Source organism: Amphimedon queenslandica, unplaced genomic scaffold (genome assembly GCF_000090795.2).
Source record: "Amphimedon queenslandica unplaced genomic scaffold, v1.1 AMPQUscaffold_13519, whole genome shotgun sequence".
NCBI lineage: Eukaryota > Metazoa > Porifera > Demospongiae > Haplosclerida > Niphatidae > Amphimedon > Amphimedon queenslandica.
Genome location: NW_003546245.1, coordinates 1007602 through 1034169, shown reverse-complemented (window position 1 = coordinate 1034169; position 26568 = coordinate 1007602). Strand labels below are relative to the sequence as shown.

The window sequence follows — 26568 nt, the reverse complement described above, 5'->3', positions numbered from 1 at the left end:
ACTAGCAGATTCCTTGTCGTTTGTACTGGGCAAACAGTTCCAGTAACTGACCCGAAGGATACGACATTCAAGGATTTCACTGGTTCGGTCTATCATGCAAAAGAGATCAAAGAGCCATTAGCGGCATATCGTGGGAAGAGACTCCTCATATATGGAGGAGGAGAAACTGCTGCTGATATATGCTCAGACTGGTTTAATCACTCCAGTACTATCTACTGGAGTGTTCCAAGAGGTCAGCATTTTTTTCGCCGATATAATAAGATCCTACCTTGGAAAAAGCCACAAGCCCTTGATAAGGCATCTTCCTGGCTCCTTACAAAAATAGCTCCTTATCATTATAGTAAGCCTGGACTTGCATGGATATGTAAGTGGACTACCAGTGGATCATTGCTAGCCTATCAAGGTCATGGAATACCAGAATGGAGAAATGGTACTCCATTTATGCATCAGTTTATTAATAAGAATGGGCACATTCTTGACCTAGTTGACTACAAGAGATTAATACCTAAGAGTACCATCACTTCCTGTAATGGAAAAGAAATAAAGTTTGCTGACGGCTCAAGCTCAGAGTTTGATATCGTCATACTGAGCACAGGCTACAAAGAGTCTTTCTCTTTTTTACCAGAAGAAAGGAGGCCACAAAATTTTCTCCGATTACACAAGCATGTTCTCAATAATGAAGACCCATCCCTTGCTTTTGTTGGATACATTCGTCCAGTGATTGGTTCCATGTTTGGAATAATTGAAATGCAATCAAGATGGCTAGCAAAGATAAACAGTGGTAGCATCCCACTGAAGCCAAAAGCCAAGAGGCTCAAAGAAACAGGATTAGATGAATCTTATTGGCAGGAATATTTCAAGACGACAGTGCAGCCAAGAGACAAGATAGTAGAAGCACTCATCTATGTCAATGATCTTGGCAGGCAAGCTGGGATATATCCCAACCGATGGGATCTCTTCAACAGAAGCAAATATGGTTGGTACGTCTCATTGGTGGCGCCTTATAATGGAGCGTTATTCAGGCTGAATGAGAAAGAGCATCAAGCCCAGGCCATAGCAACACTTGAGAGGCATCGCATTGGTACTACATCCCCTCTTCATCTCCTCCTACTACTGTTCCTACGTATAACCCTTTTTGACTCCTTCCTCTCCTGCCTCGAGTATATTAAGTATAAATTGCAATCTGCTGGCATTGGTAGGCTCTTGTGTAAGATCCCTCCAGTTCGTTTTATCAATTCGGTATGGTGTTTGCCTAAAAAGTATTTATTTGACAATAAGACAGTTCTGCCACCGATTCACATTAAAACTCAGCAATAACTTTAACGTACAGTTTTAGATCTAACATTTTATATATAATATGTATATTCTCTCAGTCTTTTTAATATTAGTTTTTTGTACATTGAAACTGGCTTGACAGAAGCTACGCCATTTGTTGTAATGTAACTATTATTATTATTATAAAATAATAATTAATTATAAAAAAGACTATATAAAACAGTCGATAGAACATGCATGATGTGACACAAATAAGTATAATAATTACTAGCTATCATTTATTTGTTCTGTGACTTGTATAAAACCAATGACTTGTTTAGTGTTTCTACCCACTTTTTGGCAGAACCCGTTGGGTCTTCAAGGTAATAGGTCCGATTCGGCTAAGAAGATAATGGTAAAAATAATAAAATTAAGAGATTGTTTAATAAGAACAGGCCTATTGAGAGATCTATGGTATTACTGGCATGCACAATAAAATAAATATAAAACATAATGACTCAATAGGCATAGAGCAAGACTTACAGTGTGAACAAAGAATATCTTAAAATTCTTCTGCTCAATTTTGATATTGCTTGACCTGAAAAATGAAAAAGGTAAAACTCACATGTTGTAGTAAGATGATACATTTGGGGAACGTGATAGTTTACATGTTTACAAATTATAGTCAATATTTTTATGTTACTATAATTGGAATGCCAGCATGACTGCCACAGGTAACTGTCAAAGCATCAAATACCATACTGTACTCACCATGGTATTTCTCCCTTTAGTACCATAGCCACTGGATCAACATAATACAATCGAGGAGCATCAGTTAGTATGAGCTGTCTTCTCTTAGAGAACATGCCCTATTCAATGGAGTATATTACTAAATGAGGTTAAACACTTGTTTTAAAAGTGCATAAGAGAGGGCATTGTTTTAATAAGTAATAGTATCATTTTTACTTTTCTTTTATCCACAAGCCCAGTCTTTATTATAAGCTCTCCATTAACAAACGGATGCCTAAAGGAAAGAGAAAGAGAGAGGGGGAGCATACCTCAATACTGGTACAGATTTGCTACCATGTTGAAGTTGAGGCTTGTTGTTTGAGTTTTTCTTCTCTGTCAAGTATGTCTTGTTCAGTACCAGAGCGAGCCTTTGACTCTGTCTTTGAGGGATCTCCGAGCCCGAAACACTGCAAGAACCTGTCTTCAAAGTCCTGCTCACTCGTAGAAGATGGCATCTAAGAATAAAGGCATGAGCAGTTAATGTATCTAGAGCTCACTGAACGAAACTATATGTGTAGATGTAAGTCTATCAATACTTGCACTTATAATATTGGTTCATGGTTTAGATATGGATTTAGTTTCATTCATCTAAGGATGAATGGGCTGACTGATGTTGCATATACATGTATATAGTACACAACTTGGCATGGCTTTATTTTGGGAATTTGCTCACTACAAATTAATCATTCACATCACTGCACATCTGATGATTAAAGTCTTAAGAATTATTGCAACATTATAATAGACAAGGCAGAGATGGAGTCTATTACAAAAAAATAACTCCATTTACATAATACTCGACCGATAGAGTGGCAGCTAGTGGTGTGTTTTTAGAAAGGTCACCTATGCCTATTGTTGACACAATATTATTATCATTAATCAAATGCACGCTCCTTTTCTTTACTCTCTACTCCATGACAGCAACCACATCAGGTAACCACAACCCAATTGTGTACACAACCTAATTAATTATGCATGACCATTATAACTGTATACACTACAGACAGTACAAATATGGGATAGTAAGGTATGTGTACAACTTTTACATTGTAGTCACTGTGCATTCCAGCCTCTCCCTTAGTTGTAGAGGGTAAGTATGGGAGGAGAGTAGGTGGAGTTTCATTCTGAACGTTATCCCAATTCACATCTATATTATAAAAAAAGAAAAAAGTTGTTAGGGTAACAAAGTCTCATTTTTTTAAAATCCCAAGGAGCTTGAATTAACCTGTAAAGAAGTAATGGGCTTTTAGTGGTGGGTATCCACCCATTTTATCACATCCAAGTCTCTTGGTAGGATCAGATACCTAACACCATCACACGTGAGTCACTACTGCCACATTGATTGACTTACTAGTAAATTCTCCACTAGGTCTTTTGCATTGTCTGGGAATCCATCCGGTATGGAGTATTCATGTTTAATGATCTTTTGAAAACACAAGTATTCATTCCTGCACATAATAAATAAAGGAGGTGAACATGTATAGTTAACATACGCTGCATGGAAAGGAGGTCGCCCTGCCAGGAACTGGTATATGATGCAACCAAGAGCCCATAAGTCTGAGCTAAAAAACAAAAAGGAAATGGTTATACTTCTTTACTCCAATTATGTCTTCTTCCTTGTGTGTGTGTGTGTTTGTGTGTGTGTGTTTGTGTGTGTGTGTTTGTGTGTGTGTGTTTGTGTGTGTGTGTGTTTGTGTGTGTGTGTGTGTGTGTGTGTGTGTGTGTGTGTGTGTGTGTGTGTGTGTGTGTGGTAGCCGTAAGCAACTTACCTTTTATAGGCTACTTTTGATTGAAGGAGTTCAGGTGAAACATACTCGGCAGTACCAACAAACGAACTGGCCTTCTCTACAATAAGAAATACAAGTATAACTGGATGTCCTCCCTCTCCCTCTCTCCTCTTGCATGTACACTGTATATGGTAAAATAATGCACTACTAATTAGATTAAGTCACTCCTACTTTACACAACACCAACCAATCAATAATAAACTAAACACCTGCACTAGTAAATGTAGTTTTTCTTTGCATGTGCGGAGCATGTGTTTAGGATGTAAGAGTCTACGTATTATCCTGTTGCTTTGGGCAGGCAGTGAAGATAAACAATAACAATGAGAAATCATTAAAGAAGAATGTATGTGCATGGATATGTACACAAGACAAATGTACATACGCCTACATGTGTACTAGACAGCAAACAATGGCTGGGAATTATATCATTTTTAAGAGGCTTACCGTCTTCGTCGGATTCAAAAATCTTTGCAGTACCAAAGTCAGTTATCTGTATGTGCATGTCTTTATTAAGGAGTATATTCTCTGGCTTTAGGTCTCTAGAGAAAAATAAGGAATAAAGAAGGTATTGAGTCCTCATGCATGAGGCAAAATGGTATGATAGAGTTTAATTTATCAGATAATCTTTCATTACTTATGATATGACTCTTGTTTTGGTTGCTACAGTGCATGCATTACTGATCAATACTCATTGTTATTACTATGATACAGATAATCACATTATTATACCATTATTGCTTTTGAGTAGCCCATCAACCATAAATACATGAATAAATATTGGATGCATGTACATCATTATACAGTAGCAGATAAAATAATCCTAAGTTGCTTACCTGTGTATTATTCCCTTCCCGTGAAGATATTCTAAAGCAATGACTATCTCTGATGTGTAGAACCGTGTTGCATTCTCATCAAAAGCCCCAACCTGTAAGAGTATAACAATTTATTAGGTCTGTCGGGATCTCCTAACCTTTCTTAGGTAGTCCAAAAGTTCCCCTTGTTCGGCAAAACTTAGTCCAAAATCTACAGGGCCAGATGTCAAGGTATGATAATTAAATGTGTTTATTTGTACATAATATTGATTCATAATAAAACATTCAACCATTACACATGCATTATAGTGATTCTGAGGTGGACTATTAGTTAGAATGTGTACATATAATACTTGATTACCAAAGTAAGAGCGAGGAAATGTAATTTATAAAACCTTTTATTTCCACCATTAGAAAAGAGGGGTGGAATGGAGAGGAGGAGAGAAGATGAAAGAGAAAGAGGGTTTATCAGTAAAAAGGATACAAAGGTTATCTTTGTCTTGAAAAGTGAAATAGAGTTTAACAAAGAAGGGATGATCAATGCGAGCAAGTACGTCTTTCTCCCTGCTAACATACTGGACCTTCTTCTCTTTTATGATGTGTCTCTTATCAAGAATCTTTACTAAGAGGAGAGAGAGAAGAAATGAAAAAAAGCAATAGAAAAGAGAGAGGGGGAGAGAGAGCAAAACAATGTATGAAGGAATGCATGGGAAGATAAAAGAGAAAGTGGGAGAAGGTAGACTAAGAAAACAGTGTAACAAAATATAATGAAAGTGAAAATTAAAGGTTCGTAAACATATTTTGTGCTGGTAAACAAGAGCAAATTTTCTTACAGGCATATTGCTTCTTGCTTGACTTGTCTGTAGCCAATATAACCTGCAGGAAAGAACAAGCAAGTACATACATCACTACATAATATTTCATAACTACAAGCAAAAAGATGGTGTGGTATTTTCCATTACAACTACTTTTACCCAAAGCACAAGAGCTTACCGTCGAATAAGAACCTTCTCCTATGATTCTGTCAAAGTTAAAGTCCTCCCTGCTTTTCTTTTGAGGCTCGGCTGGAGGAGATTTCGCCTCAAGCTTTGGTGGTTCTTGGGGAGCGGCCATGTCATCAAGTGGGGAAACCACACCTTACGAATTTATTAAAATCACGCCTCTTTTAGTACAAAATGGACGAAGTAAGATTTGTTTTTCTTCTGATTATGACTTGTTTTATCTCCTTTTACAGGGTTTGCAGGCTGTGCTTAAGAAGCATTTACACCTGTTAGTTTTTTTAGCACCTTTAATTAATATTTTTGGCTCTGATACATGTACATGTATTGTGTAGATATATGTACATTGAATCAAGTTCATTCTCTTTTTTAAATAGGGTGGATGGGCTTCGATGTATTTCAGTATCTGACAGAGATGGAGTTCAAATTGTTGAAGGTATGATTCGCTAGTGTGATAGTAAAATTTGATAGGCCATCTGTCAATTTTCATAGTACACACTGACCATTTTCCTACTGGCGTAATCAAACCAATTTTTATGGGAACCTTTGCCATCGCAAGCGAACAGGTACAAATAGTATTTACTGAATATTTTATGCACCTACTCTTTATCTTTTTATCCCTCTCCCTCTCTTCTTTTAGGCCAGTAAATTAGGAGTCGGCAAGAATACAAGCATCATATCATACTACTCAGGGTATCAGGTAAAATTATACATAGTTGCAGCTGGATGATTGTGCGATTTTTATTTTTGTCGTTTTTCTCTCTAAGGTGATACAGTTCAACTATTTACCGTTTGTGCTCACATTCATAGCTGACAGCAAATCAAATACTGGTAATGATGATGATGATGATATTCATAATTATGAGCGCAAAATTTTATTTTAAAAATTTTCTTGATTCATGCTACCTTACTATAGGAATGCTGTACTCCTTAGAGGAGGATCTGAGAGATCCTATTGGTCACTTGCAAGCAGCTGTATCTGTTCCTTGAGGAAATGGCTATGGGAGCTGCTGCATTCTTTAGTGTGGCACAATTTGCGTTTTATCATTTTAACTATAGATTTATTTGTCACATAATGTGTTCTTGTAAATGATATTGGTGAAGCTGATGTAGATCTAGCTATACAAATATTTGAGTTATGCGCATTCAAAAAATAATGTATATAAATAGTACATTTCCAATTACACTTACCCTTTGATACATATTTATGCCCTTATGCTATGTGGAAAGTTTGAGATGATTCCAACTTCAATTTCTTTAGTTAGAAACGAGTCAATTTTTGAAAAGTACCCTGTACTATAGCCCATGGTTTTTTCCAAAAAATGGCTCCGAAATCACCCCAAAATTTTATTACATTTTCTGATACATATTGATGCCCTTATGCTATGTAGAAAGTTTGAGCTGATTCAGACTTCAATTTTTTGAGTTATGACCATTTTTTAAAAACGGCCAAATTTTGAAAAATACCCAAGGCTATAGCCCATGGTTTTTTCCAAAAAATGGCTCTGAAATCACCCCAAAATTTTATTACATTTTCTGATACATATTGATGCCCTTATGCTATGTAGAAAGTTTGAGCTGATTCCGACTTCAATTTTTTGAGTTATGACCATTTTTTAAAAACGGCCAAATTTTGAAAAATACCCAAGGCTATAGCCCATGGTTTTTTCCGAAAAATGGCTAAAAAATCACCCCAAATTTTTATTACATTTTCTGATACATATTGATGCCCTTATGCTATGTAGAAAGTTTGAGCTGATTCTGGCTTCAGTTTTTTGACTTATGACCATTTTTTTTAATGAGCCAATTTTTGAAAAGTACCCAAGGCTATAGATCTATCCCATTGTTTTAAAAATGACTCCAAAATCACACCCAATTTTTATTCTTGTTAATTTTTGCTGGGGTAATATAAATTAATAAAAAGTAAAATGGCTGCTTGTAAAATGGAGAATTTAATGTTGATTGAAGACAAGAAGTTATGGCAGAAATCGCTTGATGTGTATAAAGATATAGTAGAGTTAATCAGTGAACAGAAAGTGAGCAAAAGCAAAAGAAAAGTGAAGAAAGAGGACACATTATCACACCTTGACAAATGGTAAGAGAAAAAAGAACTAGATTGAAACTGTATTATGGAATTTGCATGTATTTTTAAAATTGACATATAACAACTAATCCTGTTGCGACAAAGTATTTGATATACTTTGTAAATTGACCACAAGTTTGCTGCTTATTATGCATAATTTTTCAGGTATCAAGAGGAACTTACGAAGTCTGTTTTATCGCGTGATCCTCCTCATTTTAATTCAGCCGAGCTATGCCAATTAATGAAATGGAAATTGACCGTATGTTGAAATACATGCGCCATGCATTTTACAATCATTTTAAATACAACAGAGGGGCAAGTTTAGACCCAGATTGACAGACCTAGTGAAAGAAAACACAGAGAAGAATGTCATGGATATTACAACTAAAGCCTTTTCTCTTTTACCTAATGTCCGCAAAGCAATTGAGATGCTAACAAAACTAAAAGCAGTTGGGCCAGCTACTGCATCAGGTAATCTTTCTCTCTCTCTCTCTCTTACAAAGCATTATTAGCCAAACTTCTTTTCATTCAGCATTGCTGTGTACTGTTGCACCTCATGTTGCTCCATTCATGTCAGATGAGTCAACACAATCAGTCCCTGGTATTGGACCACTTAACTATTCACTTAAACAATACTTGGACTATGCTGAGGCTTTACAGGAAAAAGCAAGTAATAGTGATACTACTCAGTACTTACATTATTCACATTATTAATATGATGAATCATCTTTCATAGTCTTTCCCTTTTTCTTCTCGTAGGAGACTTAGGGAAATCGTGGGATGCTCATAAAGTAGAGCTTGCCTTGTGGTCCCATCACTTTGCAATGAAATTAAAACCCGAGCTACTCCATACCGAAACATCAAAAGAGGAGGAAGAGGAGGAAGAAAGGACTGATGCTCCTGCCTCAAAGAAGCAAAAACTATCAACTTAACGACCAAATAATATTGCAATGTATATGATTGACTGTCACTGTGTATAATAATATGTACTGCGAGCTCATTATTAGTCAGATTAGATTATCTCACAGGTCCAGAGTTGCAATGAATGATCATAGAATGAGCATGAAGCTAGCATCGTGCTTTTTCTAGTCTCAGACTCAGACTCTGAACATGGGAACCAGTCTATCCCGTATCCCAACAACACTTCTTTCTCTTTTCTCTCGTCATCCCTTCCTCCATTATATTGATAGATTATCCTTTGAGTCTCTATATTCAATACGTGAAACCCTGCATACATTGTAGCAGATCCTAGTACATTGGGAAGACAAGGATGCCACTTAAGTCTCCATACTCCTCCTCCTAAATGTAACTCTTTTAACGGAGTGCTCGGTTTTCGCTGATCCCATAGTCTTGCAACTTCATCATAGCTGATAATAACATCAAGACTTACTGTGCAATAATTGTATTGAGACTGACCTTCCTGTAATGTATTGGTTTTCTTTCTTAGGATGAGATTGTATGGAGCATACACCCATCTCAAACCTACACATGAGAGGGACAGGTTATACTAATTACTACTACTGCATATAATTTGTGGTATAAATAACCTCTTTGTGTATATGGGTTCACTCTCTCTTCTATCCCATATACACAGTTTGGAGTCATCTCCACCTAATAATAATAATAACACTGTAACAGGAGACTATCTATCAATGGGACACACTATTCACTGATAATAGAAGGATACTGTGTACTTCTTCTCATGCATCCCAATAGGTAAACCCCATATGTCACATACTAAATACATTTTGTGGCCACAGCAAGTAGATGAAGTTCTATTTCATGCAATTTTGGCTTTAGTTTAAATACTCTAGACATTATAGAATAAATTTTGCTCTTGAAAAACATGAAATAAATGACCATTCTTTTTTCATCACACAAAATGCTATGCCTCATACCTGATAATATGATGTCACTATTCCAATTATCAAAAGTTGCAACCCATGCTTCGTAGGCGTGTCCTTTCCACTGTCTGTTCACATCCATAGATTCACTATCAATTAAAGTAATGCAACCAGCAGAATCACTGATCACAACTAAGCTACGCTGTACATCAATTGAGAGACAAAGTATACTATTAGTAGCAGGGTCTCTGTCTGATGGTATCTTTACTGATCCAGTTGCTTCTAATTTCTATAACATTAAATAAATAGCAATAGCTACAATATGTTCATTGTGAAATTAAAAATAAGTACCGTATAACGCTTTAATTTGGCGGAGTTTTATTTTGGCGACTGGCGGTTTGGAAGCAGAATCGCCAATAATAAAATCGCCAATCATTAATGCACATGCTCAGTAATGCACATGTACACAAAAATCGCCAAATTAAAAACCGCCAATTACAATTTTACACAAAATCACCAAAATAAAGTGCTACCAAAATAAAGTGCTATACGGTATATGCATGGGCGGTTGCAGAAATTTGGTTTGACCTGGGCATCAATAATTAGTGGGTGTGGAGTGGGTGTGGTTCCATACAATTTTGCAAGGAAAATGGACAATACTGATCTATAACTTCATTGAGATGATTTCTTAGCATAAAACAACAAAGAAGCCTGTTGAACTACCACAGTTTACACTGGATGCCCACACCAGAATCATGAATATAATTATTGGTCAAAAAGTCAACCTGGGCATTGCCCCCTAATGCCCAGGCCTGCAACCGCCTATGGGTATATGCCATTCTATTATCAAATAAAAGGTTCACAAATCCAATTTCCGTGATTACAATCATCACAGGAGTTTAATTCACTCATGCCCTCACTCACTGTTTGATGTCCTGTGCTGGTAGTATCAAGAGAATACATCCTAACATGTTGATCAGCATTAGCTATTAACAACAACGACTGTGTAGTATTTCCCACGACTGGTGACCTGTAAACACAGGTACACGTTATGTACACAATATGCAGCTATATGCGTGTGAATGTATTACTATGCTAGTTTTATGTTTGTACCATCTCATGTCCAGTACACCTGCTACACTCACAGAGCCTGTTTTCTCAAGCCTGCAGAATTATAGAAAAGGCAGTGGTACTACATAATTATTATGCGTGGGTGTTATTTTTATTTTTAACCCTTGCATGTCTTCTTGTAATTTGTATAGTTCTATTCCTCCAAGTCTTTGTCCGCTTTTCTCGTCCAATTGATAAGTTCCACAGGCAAGGATTCCCCTATATCTTGGGTCTTTGCACCATTCCACTGTGTCTGCGAATAGTATTGTATCCACTAAAGAGAGAGTAGCGGCGGCCATATTGCCTCATTGGAATATTAATGAGCTCGGAGCCCCACCCTCCCTCATTTAGCAGTTCCACTGTTTGGAATCACGCGAAGAGAGAAAGACCTCTTCTCTCGCTCTTAGCTCCCGTACCCTCCACTGTTGTCAGCCCAGGAGTCATGAATGGAACCCTGAGAGACAGTAACGTGTAAGTAGAGACTACAGACCCTCTCTTTTATGGAGCGTGAAATGATACACGTGTACTTGTGCATTCACCATACTCCATTCTTTCTCTCTCTCTCTCTGACTCTTTTCTCATTGCAGCTCTTCTCCTAATAAAGCACTGGATAGATACATAGCCCTGTGGAATTTTACAGCACAGAGACCAGATGAGCTAAGTTTACAAAAAGCAAGTGAACTGTAATATGCATTTAATACTACAATGAAAGGGTTCCACAGACTTGGTAGTGAAGCAACAGTATCCTTATAGTGTGTTTAAGACAAACTGTGGTGATTGGACAGTTTGTTTAGTGATACTAATTCGTTTATTGGAGTGCATTAATCAGCAGCTCTCTTTCAATCATAAGCATGAGCTGCTCCAAGGTTGTTTTGCCTCTGAGGATAAAGTTCAATGCAAATTATTAGTATAATATGAAGTATCAATGCATATTCTACTCCGGATAAAATAAATATTTTAGAATGGACTTGGTTAGCCTGTGTGTTTGTGTGTGTTCATGGTAACACTAACCACAATGAGGGAAAGTTTGGCTTCTCTTCCACTATTTACTCATTTTTACTCCTGGGTCTTCCTGACCTTTCCAATATGCAGTTTCCTTTATAATACTTACTATCCACAGACTCATGACAGCATTATAACACTATCATTAGATAATGTATGATATAGACATTCATTTTAACCTTTTTGACCTGCTCAGGGTGACATACTCCTAGTAGCAGAGACATTTGATGATGGGTGGATGAGAGGACTCAGAATAAAAGACTTGGAGGTACTTATAGACATAAGTAGCAGCTGAATTATGTTTGTGACTTTTAGATCGGGTTCTTTCCGCTCAATTATGTATCAGAAGACACCTCACCGATTTATAGACTGAGGTACATTAGAGATAGAGAGAAGTTGATGGAAATTCTTTGACTAATTAATGTTTCTGATAAACATACTAAGTCCACTCCCTCCCTCTCTCTCTCTCTCTGTCACTTTGCAAACGCATCACACTAATAGAAACATAACTTGAACTTGTTTTTTTAACTTGTTTACATAATCTTTGTTTGTCTCTAGTGAAATCCCCGTCCGCTCTATGGAAGACTATCGTAATGGTAAGCCGTGTGTCAGCTGAGATGATTCTTGATCAATGATTTGATTTTTGTGTTAATAATATTAGATCCTCGTTTCTCTGAATCTGACTCATCAAGAAGATCAAAAATAGCTCTGGTAAGAAGAGGGGGAGAGATAGAGAGGAGTGTACAAATAACTACACGCACATTGATAATTATAGTTGCTTTCTCTTTGTTTTTCAGGAAATGTATACATCAGAGGAAACTTATCTGAGGAAGCTAAGAATGCTGAATGAAGTAAGACAAGAATATACTAAATAAATGAATTATTACTAGGAATGAAATCATAATCACTTATACATAGCCATCAAACGTATCGGTTACCAGGAGTGGTGACAGCATATTAATAGTGAATGTTTTATGTAGTTATGCTATAATTCCTGTTCTAGTCTACACAAAAATACAATAAACAAATTGGAGCATCATGTGGAGTGTTAGAGGAATGAGTAGTAGTAGTAGTATCACGCTACAGCTGTCAAAATAGAAAGTATAAATACAGGCCCTATATGGTAGTGGTAATAAATCAAATTTGTGGTTGATAATGCATAATGGCAACTCTTTTCGCCAAAAAAGCACAAGATTCTGTGTATATTTACTGCCCCATTAACAATAACATTTAGTACATTTAATATCATTTCTCTTTTTTGACAGAAATTTGTCGAGCCACTCAAATCACTGACTGTCATTCCTCACGAAGACTATGGGCCTATCTTTTCTCATATACAAGTAAGTGAAGGGAGGGAAAGTGACCAGCTGCTGTTTTCCTTCTCCTGCTATCATTTTACAATATTATGTCTGTATCTGTTACTTATAGCCACTCCTGAGTCTTAGTGAGAGTCTTAATGTTCAGCTAAAGTCAAGAATGGAAGGTTGGGATGATAAGCTGACTCATATCGGAGATGTTTTTGTTCAAATGGTAATAATAATAATAATAATAATAATAATAATATCTCTTTGTATACTTTAACTGTGTATATACGTCTACTTGTGTCTGTGTGGTCATACAATTATTGGCTTATTTTGTTATCATAGGGAGCACATTTTAAACTGTTTATGACGTATGCAGTCCACCATACCATTGGAAGACAGGTAATAAGAATCACTAACCAATTGAGTCAACCGAGAGCTGTTTGTCATTATAATCTCTTTCCTCTTGCTTTTTCTTTCTGTATCCTAATCAGGTTTTGATGAAAATATCAAAGCAGGACAAGTTTCAGAAGTGGCTAGAGAAGACTGAGCTCGAGTGTCAGAGAACTCTTGATTCTCTCTTGCTGGAGCCCATTCAGAGAGTCCCGAGATACGAGCTTCTCCTTAAAGATCTTTTAAAACATACCCCCGAGGTCCGTGATTTCTACTCGATAATACCAGACCCTATCCTGATAATTTCTTTTCCCCCCCTCTCTCTCTCATAGGATCATTGTGATCACACTGCAGTCAAAGACGCACTAGTCCTCATACAGAAAGTAAACGTCATAAATAAGTTGATATTGTTTTTTTACTGGCAGCTGTTACTGATAGATTGCAACTGATTGTAACGAGAACATAAGACGAGCTGAGAATGAGTTGAGGTTGTTTGCTATTTCTAAAAGATTCCCTAATGAGGATGTGGTAAGTAGCAGCCATTAATGACTAGTCTAGTGTTGATTGCCTTGTTTTCCTTTCCCCCAGGACATTGTCCAGGCCAAGAAATATTTCAAGAGATGTAAGGAGTAACGATATTACGTCATTTTGAGTTGATTTTCTTTTATTTCTTATAGCTCGAAAAGAAGGAGCCACTTTAAAGAAAAGAAAGTATGTCATACACATTGTTTTATAAATTATAATCTGATATGGTTGCTGTGTAGGCCTTTACTGGAGACTGGGCCAAGAGACAGTCTTAGTTTTAAGTCATTCTTTGAACTAGAGCACCAAAGGTACCCACTATCATACATATATGTATTTCATTCCCACTATGATATATACATATATGTATTTCATTCTCTCTCTTCTTCTCAGGCAATTCATTAAAGAGGGTACAATATACAAGACTAGTAATGACTTCAGTGATTCAATCGATAGATACATATTCCTATGCAGTGACGTGATCCTCATTGCACAGGTACTGTGTATTAATGCATTGTATTGTTATATGCTACTCATATTTATTTATTCGTCTATTTTTTATTATAATGTCAATTTTAGGCGACAAGTAAGAACAAGCGTTCCTTCAGACTCAAAGAGAGAGTAATGCTTGTCCATGCTTGGATCAGTGACACATTTACTGGCAGTTCATCGACTAATCCTCACATACCAGACAAAGGTAAAACCCACCCCATCACTTAATAGTACATTTAATGGGTAATATGATTATTGTTGATAGCACAGACTAATGTTCTACTAATATTTAATGCCAGTCTACTTCATTTCATGGGCTATAGACAAAACAATTCAGCACGTCTTTTCATAATAATTATTTGTTTTTTTGTTCCTAAGGCTTTATTCTTGGCACTCCTAATAAGTTGTATCGGTTTGTGGCTTCCACAGTAGAAGAGAAAGACTCGTGGTATAATGAGATACACAGGCACATTCTAGCACAGAAGCAACTCTTTAGTAAAGTTAGTGGGACCTTATGCTAGCCTTTCTCATGATTTAATGTCTTAATTGTTTCTTTTCATTTCAGTTGATTATTCATTTGGGTATACCAGATGAGGTGTACTATTGTGCCCATGTCAAGTCCAAAATCAGTTATTTGGGGATGCTTAAGGACGGTTAGTTGACAAGTTTGCTCTGAAATTGAAACTCAAATGCTCTGTACTTTTCTTTTCTCCTCTTTCTCTCTCTCTCTCTTTCCTTTTCTCTTTTTTAGAATTAAGTTTCAGAGCTGGTGATGAGTTGTCTATCATTGGTTTTAAGGACACTAATGACAGATGGAAGCCAGTAAGTCAATCTACCACAATATGTTGTATCTATGATTATTATACTTTTATTTGCTTTGTATTATGTAAAATAGGGTCTGTATTCTTCAGAGGAGCCATTTGATCCTTCTCCTGATTGGTAATTAGCAATGAACACAATGCACATGTACATGTGTAATACCTGTATGAGATTTATGCATTTACAACATGTACCTTAGCTTTTTACAATGGTTATAACTCAAAAATTTTAGCTCGGAATCAGCTCAAACTTTCTACACAGCATAAGGGCATCAATATGTATCAAAAAATGTAATAAAAATTTGGGGTGTTTTCGGAGCCATTTTTTGAAAAAAACCATGGGCTATAGCCTTGGGTATTTTTCAAAATTTGGCCCATTTTTTAAAAATGGCCATAACTCAAAAATTTTAGCTCGGAATCAGCTCAAACTTTCTACACAGCATAATGACATCAATATATATCAGAAAATGTAATAAAAATTTGGGGTGTTTTCGGAGCCATTTTTTGAAAAAAAACCATGGGCCATAACTCAAAAATTATCAATAGCAGAATTATTATTTCATATTATTTTAATAATAATGTACACATTCTGACTCCCAACGGCCTTGTTGCAGGTATCTTGGGATCATTGATGATAATTTTGGTTGGTTTCCTTCGCAATGTGTCTCCAGTCATGACAATAAACCATTGGAACCATCAAATGATGAAGTAATACTATCCCATTCCATTTATATACTTTTTACTAATTATTTTTTGTTAAAAATATCTCTCCTTTAGCTTACACCTGCTCCCATGTACATGATACTGAATATGAAGCAAAGGATGGTTGATGTGGTAAGTACAGTCATTCATTCATTCCTTCAGTAACAGATTTCCTTCTTAGACTGGGAGGGAAATACCGCCACTGAGAGACAGTGAGAGGGTAGCTAGAGTATACACTGGGGATGGAGTCTTTAAGGTAAAGGAGGAAGAGAGAAGGAAGAATATAATATTATATTTTATTATTATGTACATTGTATGACAGACTTTGAGGATACCAGTTGGTAGTACGATTGAAGATGTGGTCAGGATGTACTTTAGAGTTGAGAGTGAGCTCCACTTGCAATGGACCCTTGTCGAAATGTCGCTAGATGAAACTGGTAAGAATAATAATAATAGCAATAAAAACAATTTCAGCATATTTACTGTGCTCTCTCTTTCATCTTAGTTCAAAGGCCATTGGACCCTTTTGAAGATCCCAGTCGTGTTGTAGACTTCTGGGGAAAAAACAAAGTCAGTTAATACAGCATTGGACTGCAGTGATTTTTAGTTTTCTTTCCTTTTTTAGGATCAAATGAAATTCTTTCTCCGTCAGACAGTGTTATCAACAATGGCAGATTAAAACTATATTCATTATCGCTTATTTTGATTATTTATTCTCCGATTTGTCTCATGCACAAACACACACACAAAGTATTTGATATGTACCATATTTTGATCTGTACCAATACTTTTTATTATAGTAAAAACTCAAAAGCTCACCTGTAGGATGTATGTATGTGAATTGAGAACTGAAAAATTAATATTGGATTCATTATTAATATCCAGTTGTAGGTTCAATAATTTCAAAAAAATTAACAGCCCTCAAAAATTGAAAAATAATAATACAACTCCTAGCTATAACATTAAATTGTTTGAAATACAAAAGTGTCTCAGCCCCTCATGTTAGAGCTCCTCCTTACTACCACCTCCAAGAGAATACACAGCATTCTCCTCCAAGAACTCTACCATAGCCTTCACTTCTGTCTCCCCATCGTAAGAAAGAGGCTTGCTATTTTCACCGGCCGCCACAAAAAACAAAGTCGGGAATCCGCTGAACTCAAATTCTGCTGGGGCATCGTTAGCTGTAGCATCAAACTTAGCAATAACAAGTTTCTCGTTGTCTTTGTATTTCTTAGCCAGAGATTTGTACTTTGGAGCTAAGGATTTACAGTGGCCACACCAAGGGGCATAAAACTCTATGAGAACGTCTTTCTTAGGGTCGTATACAATCTCCTTGAAGGTTTTTGCAACGACAGTGACGACTGGCCCAGCCTGTTTGTCGGGTATAGGCTGAGAGCGAAGGAAAGGCTTTAGCTTCCCGGTCTTGTAATTATTAATGAACCTCTCAATGTCCTTGGAGCTCACTTCATCGGAGGAGTAGGTATACTTTTCTTTCTCGTTTCCCCAGAGCACAAAGAATATGTCTTCCATGTCATCGTTTGGATTCAGTGCCTTTAGCTCTTCCTTGAATTCCGCCTCATAGGAGATGGCAAATATGATGTCGTTGTGTTTCTTTGCTATTGGGGCTAGCTTTGACCTCCAGTAGTCGAGAGAATTCTCTTCATCTTCATTGGATATGTACCCAATCATGAGAGGGAAGGTAGCATAGAGGCCTGGGACATTGTTACGATTACGAAGCCCAACTATAGGACGTGATAGTTTCTTTAGCTCACCGACTAGTTCCTTGGCAGGACCTGAGAGTGTTCCCTTGTAGTACTTTACGTTTGGCTCAAATTTCGATTGTAGGACACGCGGTAGGAAGACTGCTAACGAATTAGGCTTCAACTTGTATTTCTTTGCCATGTCCTCTTCAGTAAAATATCGAAACAGCAGAGGCTCCTCTCGTCCTTCATTAGCTACACTGGCATACGCTTTAAACTCGCTTAATTCTTCATTCTCAAAGTATCCAACAACGACTGGGGTCTCCTCCTTAAGGAGAAACCCAAGGTCTTTCGGAGAGACGAGTAGACTCAGAGCTGGCTCTGCTTGTTTTACCATGTAAGTGGCGATACCTTGAGCGTCCCGTGGTCCACTATACTCAAAAACTTCCCCTCGGCGAAAGAGCTTCATGGTTGGGAAACCACTCACATCGTATTTCTTAGCCAGTTCAGTTTCAACTGTAGCATCGACTTTAGCTAGACTAATCCCGGTATTTGCTCTTTGAAGCATATCGGCTGCTTTCTTATACTGCGGAGCCAACTGCTTGCAATGGCCGCACCACGGGGCATAGAACTCAACCAGTATTATGTCCGCGTTATTAGTCGTCTCGGTAAAGTTCTCAGCGGTTAAGACAAGGACAGGGTCTACGGGTGGTTTCCAATCCGGACTAGCCTCACGTTTCATGTACGACACAATCCCGTCCGCCTTTCTTGGACCCTCGTACTCATATGGAACCTTGTCGTGAAAAACCTTCATTGTTGGATACCCAGTGACCTCGTATTGACGAGCCAACTCTTCGTTTGAGGTTGCATCAACTTTAGCTAAAGGAATGGGAGGATCGTGAGAGAGGAGCTCTCTCGCCGCCACCTTGTACTCCGGGGCTAGGTTCTTGCAGTGTCCACACCAGGGGGCGTAGAACTCGACAAGGATTAACTTCTCACTTTCGATCGTTTGAGTAAAGTTGTCTGAGGTGAGAACAAGGACGGGGTCTTCGTCATTTTTGCTACTCGAGGGAGTCTCAGCTTCCTCATCCTCTGCTCTGATACCACTGATACTGCTAACTAAAAGGAGGGCAATGAAAAGTAAAGAGAACTCCATGATACTCCAAAGAATAGGCGTTAGGGTGGGATGAAGACACGTAGACCTATGTGATTGTTCCACGTGTACCAGCCACACCCTGTTTTAATTAATGTAGCCACGCCCTGTATTAAATGGATGAAAATCAGGTAGCATTGACTAGTTTTTATCTTTAAAAATTATTATTAAATTACAGGTTAAAGAAATAAGAACATGTAAATTGATAGAATCAGAACTCTCTTCTAGAAAGAAGCCAAAAGTACGAGAGCAATGGATTGACCTGTATTTATAATTGTTACTTTTTATATGTGAGCCATTTATAATACATACTGATACTGCATTTTAGGGTGTGTATAAAAAATATGGTAGCAGTCTAGTACTATATGAATCGGATCCAGCGTCAGTATTAAAAGAAAATCACAGTGAGTACTTAATTAGGGTTTTGAATTAACTCGATAATGACAGTATTATAATAGTAATAACACTAATGACACAATGATAATGAACATTTATTATAATACAATGTTGTGTTATGTTTTGTGTAGATAAACTTGCTAAACTGATGGAAAAAGACAAAAACTGACACATACACACATAAAATAGTATACATTTTAATCTTCCAGTGGCACGTTTTTGAATAAATAAGACATTGATTCGCCGTGATAGATGCGTCTGATCGCTTCAGATAACATCACGCTTATGTCGATGGTTTGAAGCTTTGTGCATATCTTTGAGTTCTCCTCTTGAGGAATAGTATTTGTAACAATTGCCTGTAAAAATTAAGTACATTAATCGATACATTCAATTTTAAAATGTACTTCAATAATTATAGTCCTTCCTTTGTCGATTTACACCAAATGCATAAATGACTACACTACATTTTATTACGTTTGCATGCTCTTGTGCTATGTAGAACGTTTTTTTAAAAATTGCAATTTTGATTGTCAGGGTTTTAAATATATTTTTTGAGTTCCAATTTAGTCGCAATTACCTGATCGATGCAGGATTCTTGTAGCTTCTTGGGGCTATCCCCGGAGAGAGGAGCGTGTGTCGCCACGACAAATATTTTCTTTGCTCCACTTTTCTTGATGCACTGGGCAGCTGCTATTAGACTGTCCACTTCATCAATGACATCATCCTAACACACAAAATTAAAATTAAATAAAAATTATTAGTTCCTTCCCTTATGCAACAGAGCAAATAATATGCATTCATGTACATTGCATTGAATAAAGGAAATTACAGTAATAGACACCTCCAAACACCTGTGGGCACCTACTGTATCAAGTAAGGCTGTAAGCACATTATTATGCCTGAAATAAGTAACAGTGCTGCTGTACAACTCACAATGATAAATGCGTTGTGGCCCTCAACATCTCCTACTATATTTAACGGAGGCTTCTCCTTACGTGCGACTTCTACAAAAACAACAACAACAATAATACTAATAATTAATTATGTTATATATAATTTTTATTAATTTACGTATTCTTCGTGGGGTGTGGTCGTCAGGAGGCGGAGAATTACGACCGTCATGTGGATCTTTTACTTCGCCATGAATAACGGCAAGGGAGAGTCTGAGCCTTTCAGCAAACGAGGTAGCTCTGTGAGAGACAAGAGACTAGAATTAAAGAAAGGAACAGCAGACATTTACCTTAATGTAACTCCAGGGTATCTAGCCACAACAACTCCATTCTTATAGTCTGGTATCTAAAAATGAATAAATAAATAAAAACTTATCAGTGTGTCTATCAAAATCAAACAGGCTAGGAGCATAATATACGTAAAACATCTGCCACATAAGAGTATTATCAAGATCATGTGGGCAGCATGCTCCCAGTTTAGATGCTACTATTACTATCATCATCATTATTATTAAAGTATTATGTTGGCAGAGTATGTTCACATTATGTCTTCAATGTGCCACTCTCTATAGAGGGCAATGCCACCTATTGAGAGAGATGTCTACTTACATGACTGGTAATGTATTGAATGAGGAACTGCGAACATCTTAGATTATCGACAGGAAAGTCAAAAAATCCTTGGATCTCTTTATGATAGAGATCCATAGTCACTAAATGGCTGAGACCTAGATAATCAATTAAGAAAGTTATCTATACAGATACACCCTCAAAATTGACATAACCTTTCAAAGTTTTTACACTACAGATATATCCCTCCTCTTTTCCAATACCCTCCCCTCTCTCCTTACCTGACTTTGCCATCATCGATGCTAAGAGCTTAGCAGTGACACAACCTCTTCTTCTCATTATGCAATGAGTGCTGTATGGCAGATAAGGTATCACGCCTGCAAAATGACATCCAGTTATTTAAACAACTTTGAAATACTTAGTAATAGTTTCAGTTTTGTGATTGCATATCAAATATGTTCAAAATGAACCTATCAAGAGTAAATAATACACTCATTATTTACTCTTGATGCTATATATATAATAGCCTGTAATTTCACAAATTGCCTTAAAATATTATATAATTTGAATTTTACCAATTATTTTCCTTGCAGAAGATGTCCTGCAGGCATAAGTAAGAATAAACAGCTCCATCAGGAGGTCATTGCATGAAAGATTTCTGCATAAAGATTCAAAATGAATGAATAAATTATAAAGGTGCCTCCTACCCATGACCAGTTTGAATAATGAAGACATCTTTTCCTCTCACAGAGACATTGATGTCGACGTGAGTCTCGTTGCTCGAGTCCTTCTTTATGTCAGTTGGAGAGAGAGGGACGTCCATACGCCTAACGAGGGAAAGAACGAGGTCATTTTAAAGACTAAATATGAACAATGAGCCAAAAAATGATGATTTTTAAGCAGAAAATGAGCTCTTTCACATGCCTTGTGACTGAAGCAGCAAGCTCCTTACAGGAGCTCCCTGATATTACTATCATTCCTTTTGCATATGGCGTGGACATTGTCCCGTGTGGTAATTTATTACCGGTCCAAGATACTGCCATAATAAAACCTGGGTAATGAATATAGTTGAATTTAAAAATAGAAACACACAACACACAGCAAATCTTCTCAGTTGAAAATTATATCTGGGCGTGGTTTTAATAATTTAAGCCACGCCGTCAAAACACTGCCTAATTAATATTCATAGATAGCTATGAATAAATTATTACCATTAAATGGGTGTGATAACTGTGATTCCTCCCACGTGGATACCTTCTTTGTCAGCATACAACAGGGGTATAATAAACTCTTTTATTTTGATGAAATGGCGGATGTCCAAGCCTACAAACCAATGTACAAGGTACGTTATTATTGTGCTAGAGTCAGACGGGTCAGATTCCTTATATCCGGGCACTAGAAAGGAGGAATGATGAAAAATGCACAAAAACTTAGCCACACCCATTTCCTGTAGAAACTATTCTTAGTAGCATTAAGACAGTATCCAGGGACCATGGCTTATATAACAGCTGTTAATTGGTCATTTTGCATTGTTTTTATTTTGTTGATATAAAATTTTCCAAATTTGTTCAGATTTGCCATTTGTTGGTATAAATTTTTCGCGAATCTTACCTTCTACAGCTATTTTTCTTAGTGCATGCCACACCTCTTTTGTGGAATTTAATTTTGTGATTTAATGAAAATGCAAAATTAGTGACATTTATAACCACTATACAGCATTTAAGTAATATTATGTAGCTATTTTGTCTAACTGGGCCGTGCCGTTATGAGTTATGCTCATTAGCTTTGATCCTTCTTTGATGTCAATGATATCACGAGCTTGTATCTTCTCCTGTGTCTTGCACTATTATGAGTGAATGTAAATAGCGTCTTGACCATTATAACGAGTTTTGTTTATTGTCATTGTCTAATGAAGTTAGGCTCTAACTTGTTATTATCTTTTGATTATGATCAAATTATAATTATCGAAGATCATCAAACTATAACAAATCACCAAATAAAGCTAGTCCACTGATTACCTATCATTATATCATAACAATATTTTAATCATAACACTATATGTGTGTGTGTGTCTCATTTTAATGTCCTTTTTAGGTTAGACCGTATTTTGTCATCAAGAAAGTGAGACTACCGGACTGCATGTATCTACTAAAACCACTTCACAAGCTACCCTCACTTAGAGGAGAGGAAGAGGTAGAGAGAGAGAAAGAGAGAGAGAGAGAGAGAGAGAAATAGATTATTATTACTATTAGAGGAAATAGTGTGTAAATGTGCCATTATTATTATTATATATTTTTGTATTAGAAACTCGATACTGAGAGGGCATTGGATAGTCTGGAGTATCGACAGGAAAGCATCATGTCTCGTATCAAGGACTTACAAGAAAATATAAAGGCGACTGGTGAGAAGCTGGGACTCTCACCTGATGAATTACAGCGATCAGTAGAGGTACATACAGTAGCCTATAGCCCCTCCTTTATCAGGGTTCACACAAAGCATGCTAATTTTGCTTTATGAGCTGACAAGTACTACAATGATATTTATGTATGTGGCATTTGGAGCAACTTTTAAAAATTCATTAAAAATCTAATTTTGATTGGAATCAGCTCAAACTTGCTACACAACATAAGAACATGTATATGTATCAGGAAAAATTATAAAAATGGAGAATTCTCTATTAATCATTTTTGGCAAAATTTGGCCAAAGACCCTTTACTATAGTACAGGTCTTAGGCCTGGTTTTGACATTGACAGTCCATGAGGACTATGCCAAAGTCCTGTGGGAAACCCTACCTTTATCTCTTCCCTTTCTTTCCTAATAGTCACACATGCCTTCAAACACTCCACTAGATGTTGTCATAAAGTGTTCCCCAACTGATCCTCCATACTCTCTCCTTGCTCTATGTCGTCACATCAAGAAGCCAATGGCCCTGAAATCATTTGCCCATTCTACTGGTCTGTCTTCCCCATCTCCTGCCCTCTTGTCTTTGTTCAACATGTCTAACACTGACAAAGATCCCGTGGCACTTAAAATAACAATAATATGGAAAGAAGGTGAGTATAATAATGATCGAAAGAGTAATAATCATGTGTACATGTGCACCTGGCTGGTACATGATCCATGCACCCCATTTGATTGAATTTTGTGGTTAAAACAATATTATCAGTTGATATGATTTATAGGGTACAGCTAGCTGTAGTATAATAGTTCACTCAGGTGGTGGGCTTGGTAGATTGTGGGTTATGCATGTGTCATTCCTTCGCATTTTGTTTAAGTTATTTCTCATTATGTTGTGTGTGATCTTGCATTGCTGGGTCATTTGTCATAGCAACATTTGGCATGTGTAGCATGAGGTAAGTTAATACCTACAAATTGGAATGCTTGTGTCATCCACTGACTCATATAAGAAATGATAACTGCCAAGATGACAAGGCCCCACTGGCAGTGGCCACACATTCTGCTCTGTGATAGTTATTTCTGTCATTTGTTACTGCTATCTTGTAGCTATGTTATTGCTTTGTAATTTGAAAGGGGAAATGTGTATATACACTTTGCTCATTGCTTCAATAGTCATTGTTACCTGTATAGTATCTGTTTGGAAAGTGACTATGGATATGAAAGCAAACAGGCACGAATTATTTGGAACAACTTTTAGAGTATATTTGATCGACTTATGGTCATCTACTGTATATACATGTATACCGTACCTGCCACACCTCTCTCTCTCTCTCTCTCTCTCTCTCTCTCTCTCTCTCTTCTCTCTCTCTCTCTCTCTCTCTCTCTCTCTTCTCTCTCTCTCTCTCTCTCTCTCTCTCTCTCCCCTTCTTTCTCTCTCCCTTCTTTTTTCTCTTAATGCCAACAGTTATCTTTGTGACAGTAGTGGGTGTTGTCTCCTCTGTCTAGCCTACCAAAGGACACACCAGCTATTCACATTCCTCCCCAATAAGCTGATTATCAGTCTGTACCAAATATGTTCAAAAATCCATCTCATTCTGTTGATTGCGAAATACATAATTGACTCTAATCATCTTAGATTTAGTTTCTGACACTTGTTTTCTATTGTATATGACTAGGCAGGTGGATTGATTGAGTTATAAATGATATCTCATTGGCTACCAGCCTTTGATGTTATGATGTATGGCTAGGAAGCAGTCATTAAACCATCTTAGCATTTTAACCTTATTTGGTCATTTTGTGGGTTGCTAGGGCATGCTGTTTACATACTGACAAGAATTCTAGTACACATAGCTTATACTGAAGTACATGATCTACTACTATAACTGTGGCACCAGCAGCTGCCTTTACTGGTAGTAACCTGTATTGTTGGTATAATAATTATGATAATCCTTTTTGATTTCATTGTGGTCAGGGCAGAATTAGCAATAATAATATTGCCAAGGAGATCATATATGTTGTTATGTGTGGGGGGGAAGAGGAAAGATATGTGTATGTATGTGGTGGTGGTGGTATTATATGTCACTTGTAGACAAATCCATGCCTCCTATTGTAACTCCCTTTCCTCACCTTATGCATTTGATATTCTATTCTGTGCATGTATAATGTATGTATGAATATATGTATGACATGTATGTATATATCAAGGTTGGGTACTACTATGCTTTTATTTTCACATAGAGCCACAGCCTGTTATGGTGGTCTCCCCTGGTCAACAAATCCCTGTTGAAGGTCTCGCCAACATCTCTCGCTATCTATCTCGTCAATTTTGTCCCAATCTATACGAGTCTCTGCCACCATTGACTGCTAGTCAGATTGACTCCTGGTTGGACTCCCTCTCTACCTACGTGCATGGAAACGCAAAAGAGAAAGCATCAGTTCTGCGCTCACTCAACGCAACACTTGGCACAAGCTCATACTTGGTTGGTGATGTCCCTACACTGTGTGATATTGTCCTTTGCCCGGTGATCAGAGCTGGTTCCAAACTCGGTAATAATGTCAAGGCCTGGGTGAAGAGGTGTGATGCTACGCTAAAGATTGACGAATGCATACCAGAAGGTCTCGTTTGATAAAGACGTCACGAACTCTCTAATAATGTTATGATGATAATGATATTTTCGCTAATCACTGTTTTCTCTCTTGTTTTATAGTGTTTTATCTGGTGTTTCTATTTTAGTTACAATTAGATTAAGTGTGTGGTGGGGCAGGCTGGGTTTGTGGTCAAATCTTGATGCTTGCTAAGTGTTCTGAGGTTAAAGTGTGGCTTTTTACAGCTCTTTATAGAAAGAATAGCCACTTAGTGTAGACCTCCAGAAACTTCTGGAGCTGTCATTATAATTGTTATTATGAATTTCCATCATATCTGTAACTTATACTGGACAAACAACACCTCCCAGATATGAATACCCTAGTTGAACTGCGCCCGTCGTTTACTCCATATAAGGGCATATCTTATCAAGGCTTCCTCGCCTCTCCTTGTACCACTAGTATTACCTTATTTGGCAAACATCACTCATAGGACCAATCAGATTTAGTGTCTTTGATGGGCGTGGCTCAGTTTAGGGGCGGGGCTGGAGTCTTTTATATAAAGACTGGTCAGTTGAACTGGACTTTCACTTGGGAGTTTTTGGATTATCCTCTCGACGCTCTTCACTTATTTCAACCTCTTCTCTCTCTTTCTCTTGCTTTTCACCAAGCTAGACACTAATAGCAATGGATGACGAAGTTGCAGCTTTGGTTGTTGATAACGGATCCGGTATGTGCAAAGCCGGTTTCGCTGGAGACGATGCTCCCCGAGCTGTCTTCCCCTCTATCGTCGGACGCCCTCGTCACCAAGGCGTCATGGTCGGTATGGGACAGAAGGACTCTTATGTAGGAGACGAGGCCCAGAGCAAGAGAGGTATCCTTACTCTCAAGTATCCCATCGAGCACGGTATTGT

At 37.3% G+C, this 26568-nt stretch overlaps 10 protein-coding genes and 1 long non-coding RNA gene across 12 annotated transcripts in view; 7 read left to right on the top strand and 4 right to left on the bottom strand.

Annotated features, from left to right (window-relative positions):
* LOC100634798 (dimethylaniline monooxygenase [N-oxide-forming] 2-like) overlaps positions 1-1405 on the top strand; it is a 2184-nt gene extending 779 nt beyond the window's left edge. Inside the window, exon 1 of the mRNA XM_019998338.1 lies at positions 1-1405. This exon is cut by the window's left edge and continues 779 nt beyond it. Coding sequence (XP_019853897.1) covers positions 1-1317 — 1317 coding nt within the window. The 3' untranslated portion in view covers positions 1318-1405.
* Positions 1406-1428: 23 nt separating this feature from the next.
* Positions 1429-5789, bottom strand: LOC100634673 (3-phosphoinositide-dependent protein kinase 1-like). The gene is made up of 16 exons (XM_019998316.1): positions 5636-5789; positions 5476-5518; positions 5127-5264; positions 4801-4853; positions 4664-4755; positions 4275-4369; positions 3813-3888; positions 3537-3605; positions 3395-3491; positions 3269-3347; positions 3090-3190; positions 2338-2498; positions 2221-2278; positions 2026-2123; positions 1798-1852; positions 1429-1655 (listed from the first exon to the last, which is right to left on the bottom strand). Exons 1-16 carry the CDS (start codon positions 5753-5755, stop codon positions 1554-1556), a joined length of 1437 nt encoding a protein of 478 aa, XP_019853875.1. The 5' UTR covers positions 5756-5789; the 3' UTR covers positions 1429-1553.
* Positions 5773-6768, top strand: LOC100638286 (ragulator complex protein LAMTOR3-A-like). The gene is made up of 7 exons (XM_003382755.3): positions 5773-5826; positions 5877-5911; positions 6018-6076; positions 6133-6206; positions 6281-6340; positions 6408-6471; positions 6557-6768. The coding sequence occupies exons 1-7, from the start codon at positions 5818-5820 to the stop codon at positions 6628-6630; spliced, it is 375 nt and encodes a 124-aa protein (XP_003382803.1). The 5' UTR covers positions 5773-5817; the 3' UTR covers positions 6631-6768.
* A 760-nt stretch (positions 6769-7528) lies between these two features.
* On the top strand, positions 7529-8756 carry LOC100634549 (uncharacterized). The gene is made up of 5 exons (XM_003382894.2): positions 7529-7735; positions 7889-7982; positions 8035-8194; positions 8256-8393; positions 8483-8756. Exons 1-5 carry the CDS (start codon positions 7569-7571, stop codon positions 8653-8655), a joined length of 732 nt encoding a protein of 243 aa, XP_003382942.1. The 5' UTR covers positions 7529-7568; the 3' UTR covers positions 8656-8756.
* LOC100634422 (diphthine methyltransferase-like) lies at positions 8647-11013 on the bottom strand. The gene is made up of 7 exons (XM_003382893.2): positions 10801-11013; positions 10681-10731; positions 10492-10597; positions 9622-9856; positions 9271-9334; positions 9140-9205; positions 8647-9090 (listed from the first exon to the last, which is right to left on the bottom strand). Exons 1-7 carry the CDS (start codon positions 10974-10976, stop codon positions 8736-8738), a joined length of 1053 nt encoding a protein of 350 aa, XP_003382941.1. The 5' UTR covers positions 10977-11013; the 3' UTR covers positions 8647-8735.
* A 4-nt stretch (positions 11014-11017) lies between these two features.
* LOC100634299 (intersectin-1-like) lies at positions 11018-16731 on the top strand. The gene is made up of 28 exons (XM_019998256.1): positions 11018-11148; positions 11265-11349; positions 11876-11947; positions 11995-12053; positions 12238-12275; positions 12341-12390; positions 12477-12530; positions 12945-13019; positions 13108-13209; positions 13326-13382; positions 13475-13633; positions 13706-13756; positions 13812-13901; positions 13962-13995; positions 14051-14084; positions 14138-14206; positions 14289-14391; positions 14475-14592; positions 14766-14887; positions 14953-15040; positions 15139-15209; positions 15283-15326; positions 15820-15913; positions 15983-16039; positions 16089-16163; positions 16230-16344; positions 16413-16477; positions 16533-16731. Exons 1-28 carry the CDS (start codon positions 11120-11122, stop codon positions 16584-16586), a joined length of 2064 nt encoding a protein of 687 aa, XP_019853815.1. The 5' UTR covers positions 11018-11119; the 3' UTR covers positions 16587-16731.
* A 56-nt stretch (positions 16732-16787) lies between these two features.
* On the bottom strand, positions 16788-18826 carry LOC105313473 (protein disulfide-isomerase A4-like). Its single transcript, XM_011406942.2, has one exon. The coding sequence runs from the start codon at positions 18761-18763 to the stop codon at positions 16910-16912; it is 1854 nt and encodes a 617-aa protein (XP_011405244.1). The 5' UTR covers positions 18764-18826; the 3' UTR covers positions 16788-16909.
* Positions 18827-18840: 14 nt separating this feature from the next.
* Positions 18841-19384, top strand: LOC109583114 (uncharacterized). Its single transcript, XR_002185373.1, has 4 exons — positions 18841-18891; positions 18939-19001; positions 19089-19164; positions 19288-19384. It is a non-coding gene; the product is annotated as an uncharacterized LOC109583114 (long non-coding RNA).
* Positions 19160-21805, bottom strand: LOC100634173 (phosphoribosyl pyrophosphate synthase-associated protein 2-like). Of its 2 annotated transcripts, XM_019998278.1 has the most exons (11): positions 21598-21805; positions 21381-21500; positions 21249-21331; positions 20955-21050; positions 20716-20831; positions 20397-20452; positions 20228-20346; positions 20090-20160; positions 19734-19880; positions 19351-19512; positions 19160-19301 (listed from the first exon to the last, which is right to left on the bottom strand). In XM_019998278.1, the coding sequence occupies exons 1-10, from the start codon at positions 21714-21716 to the stop codon at positions 19354-19356; spliced, it is 1086 nt and encodes a 361-aa protein (XP_019853837.1). In that variant the 5' UTR covers positions 21717-21805; the 3' UTR covers positions 19160-19301; positions 19351-19353. The 2 variants fall into 2 exon arrangements, with proteins under 2 accessions (XP_019853837.1, XP_019853834.1); XM_019998275.1 differs by having other exon boundaries at positions 19160-19512.
* Positions 21806-21902: 97 nt separating this feature from the next.
* Positions 21903-25817, top strand: LOC100638030 (aminoacyl tRNA synthase complex-interacting multifunctional protein 2-like). The gene is made up of 5 exons (XM_003382753.3): positions 21903-22015; positions 22768-22866; positions 22978-23121; positions 23496-23727; positions 25310-25817. The coding sequence occupies exons 1-5, from the start codon at positions 21980-21982 to the stop codon at positions 25696-25698; spliced, it is 900 nt and encodes a 299-aa protein (XP_003382801.2). The 5' UTR covers positions 21903-21979; the 3' UTR covers positions 25699-25817.
* A 400-nt stretch (positions 25818-26217) lies between these two features.
* The window catches only part of LOC100634046 (actin-85C-like), a 2621-nt gene continuing 2270 nt past the window's right edge, over positions 26218-26568 (top strand). The window contains exon 1 of the mRNA XM_019998268.1: positions 26218-26563. Within this exon, the coding sequence (XP_019853827.1) occupies positions 26342-26563 (222 nt within the window). The 5' untranslated portion in view covers positions 26218-26341. The remainder of the gene's footprint in view (positions 26564-26568) is intronic.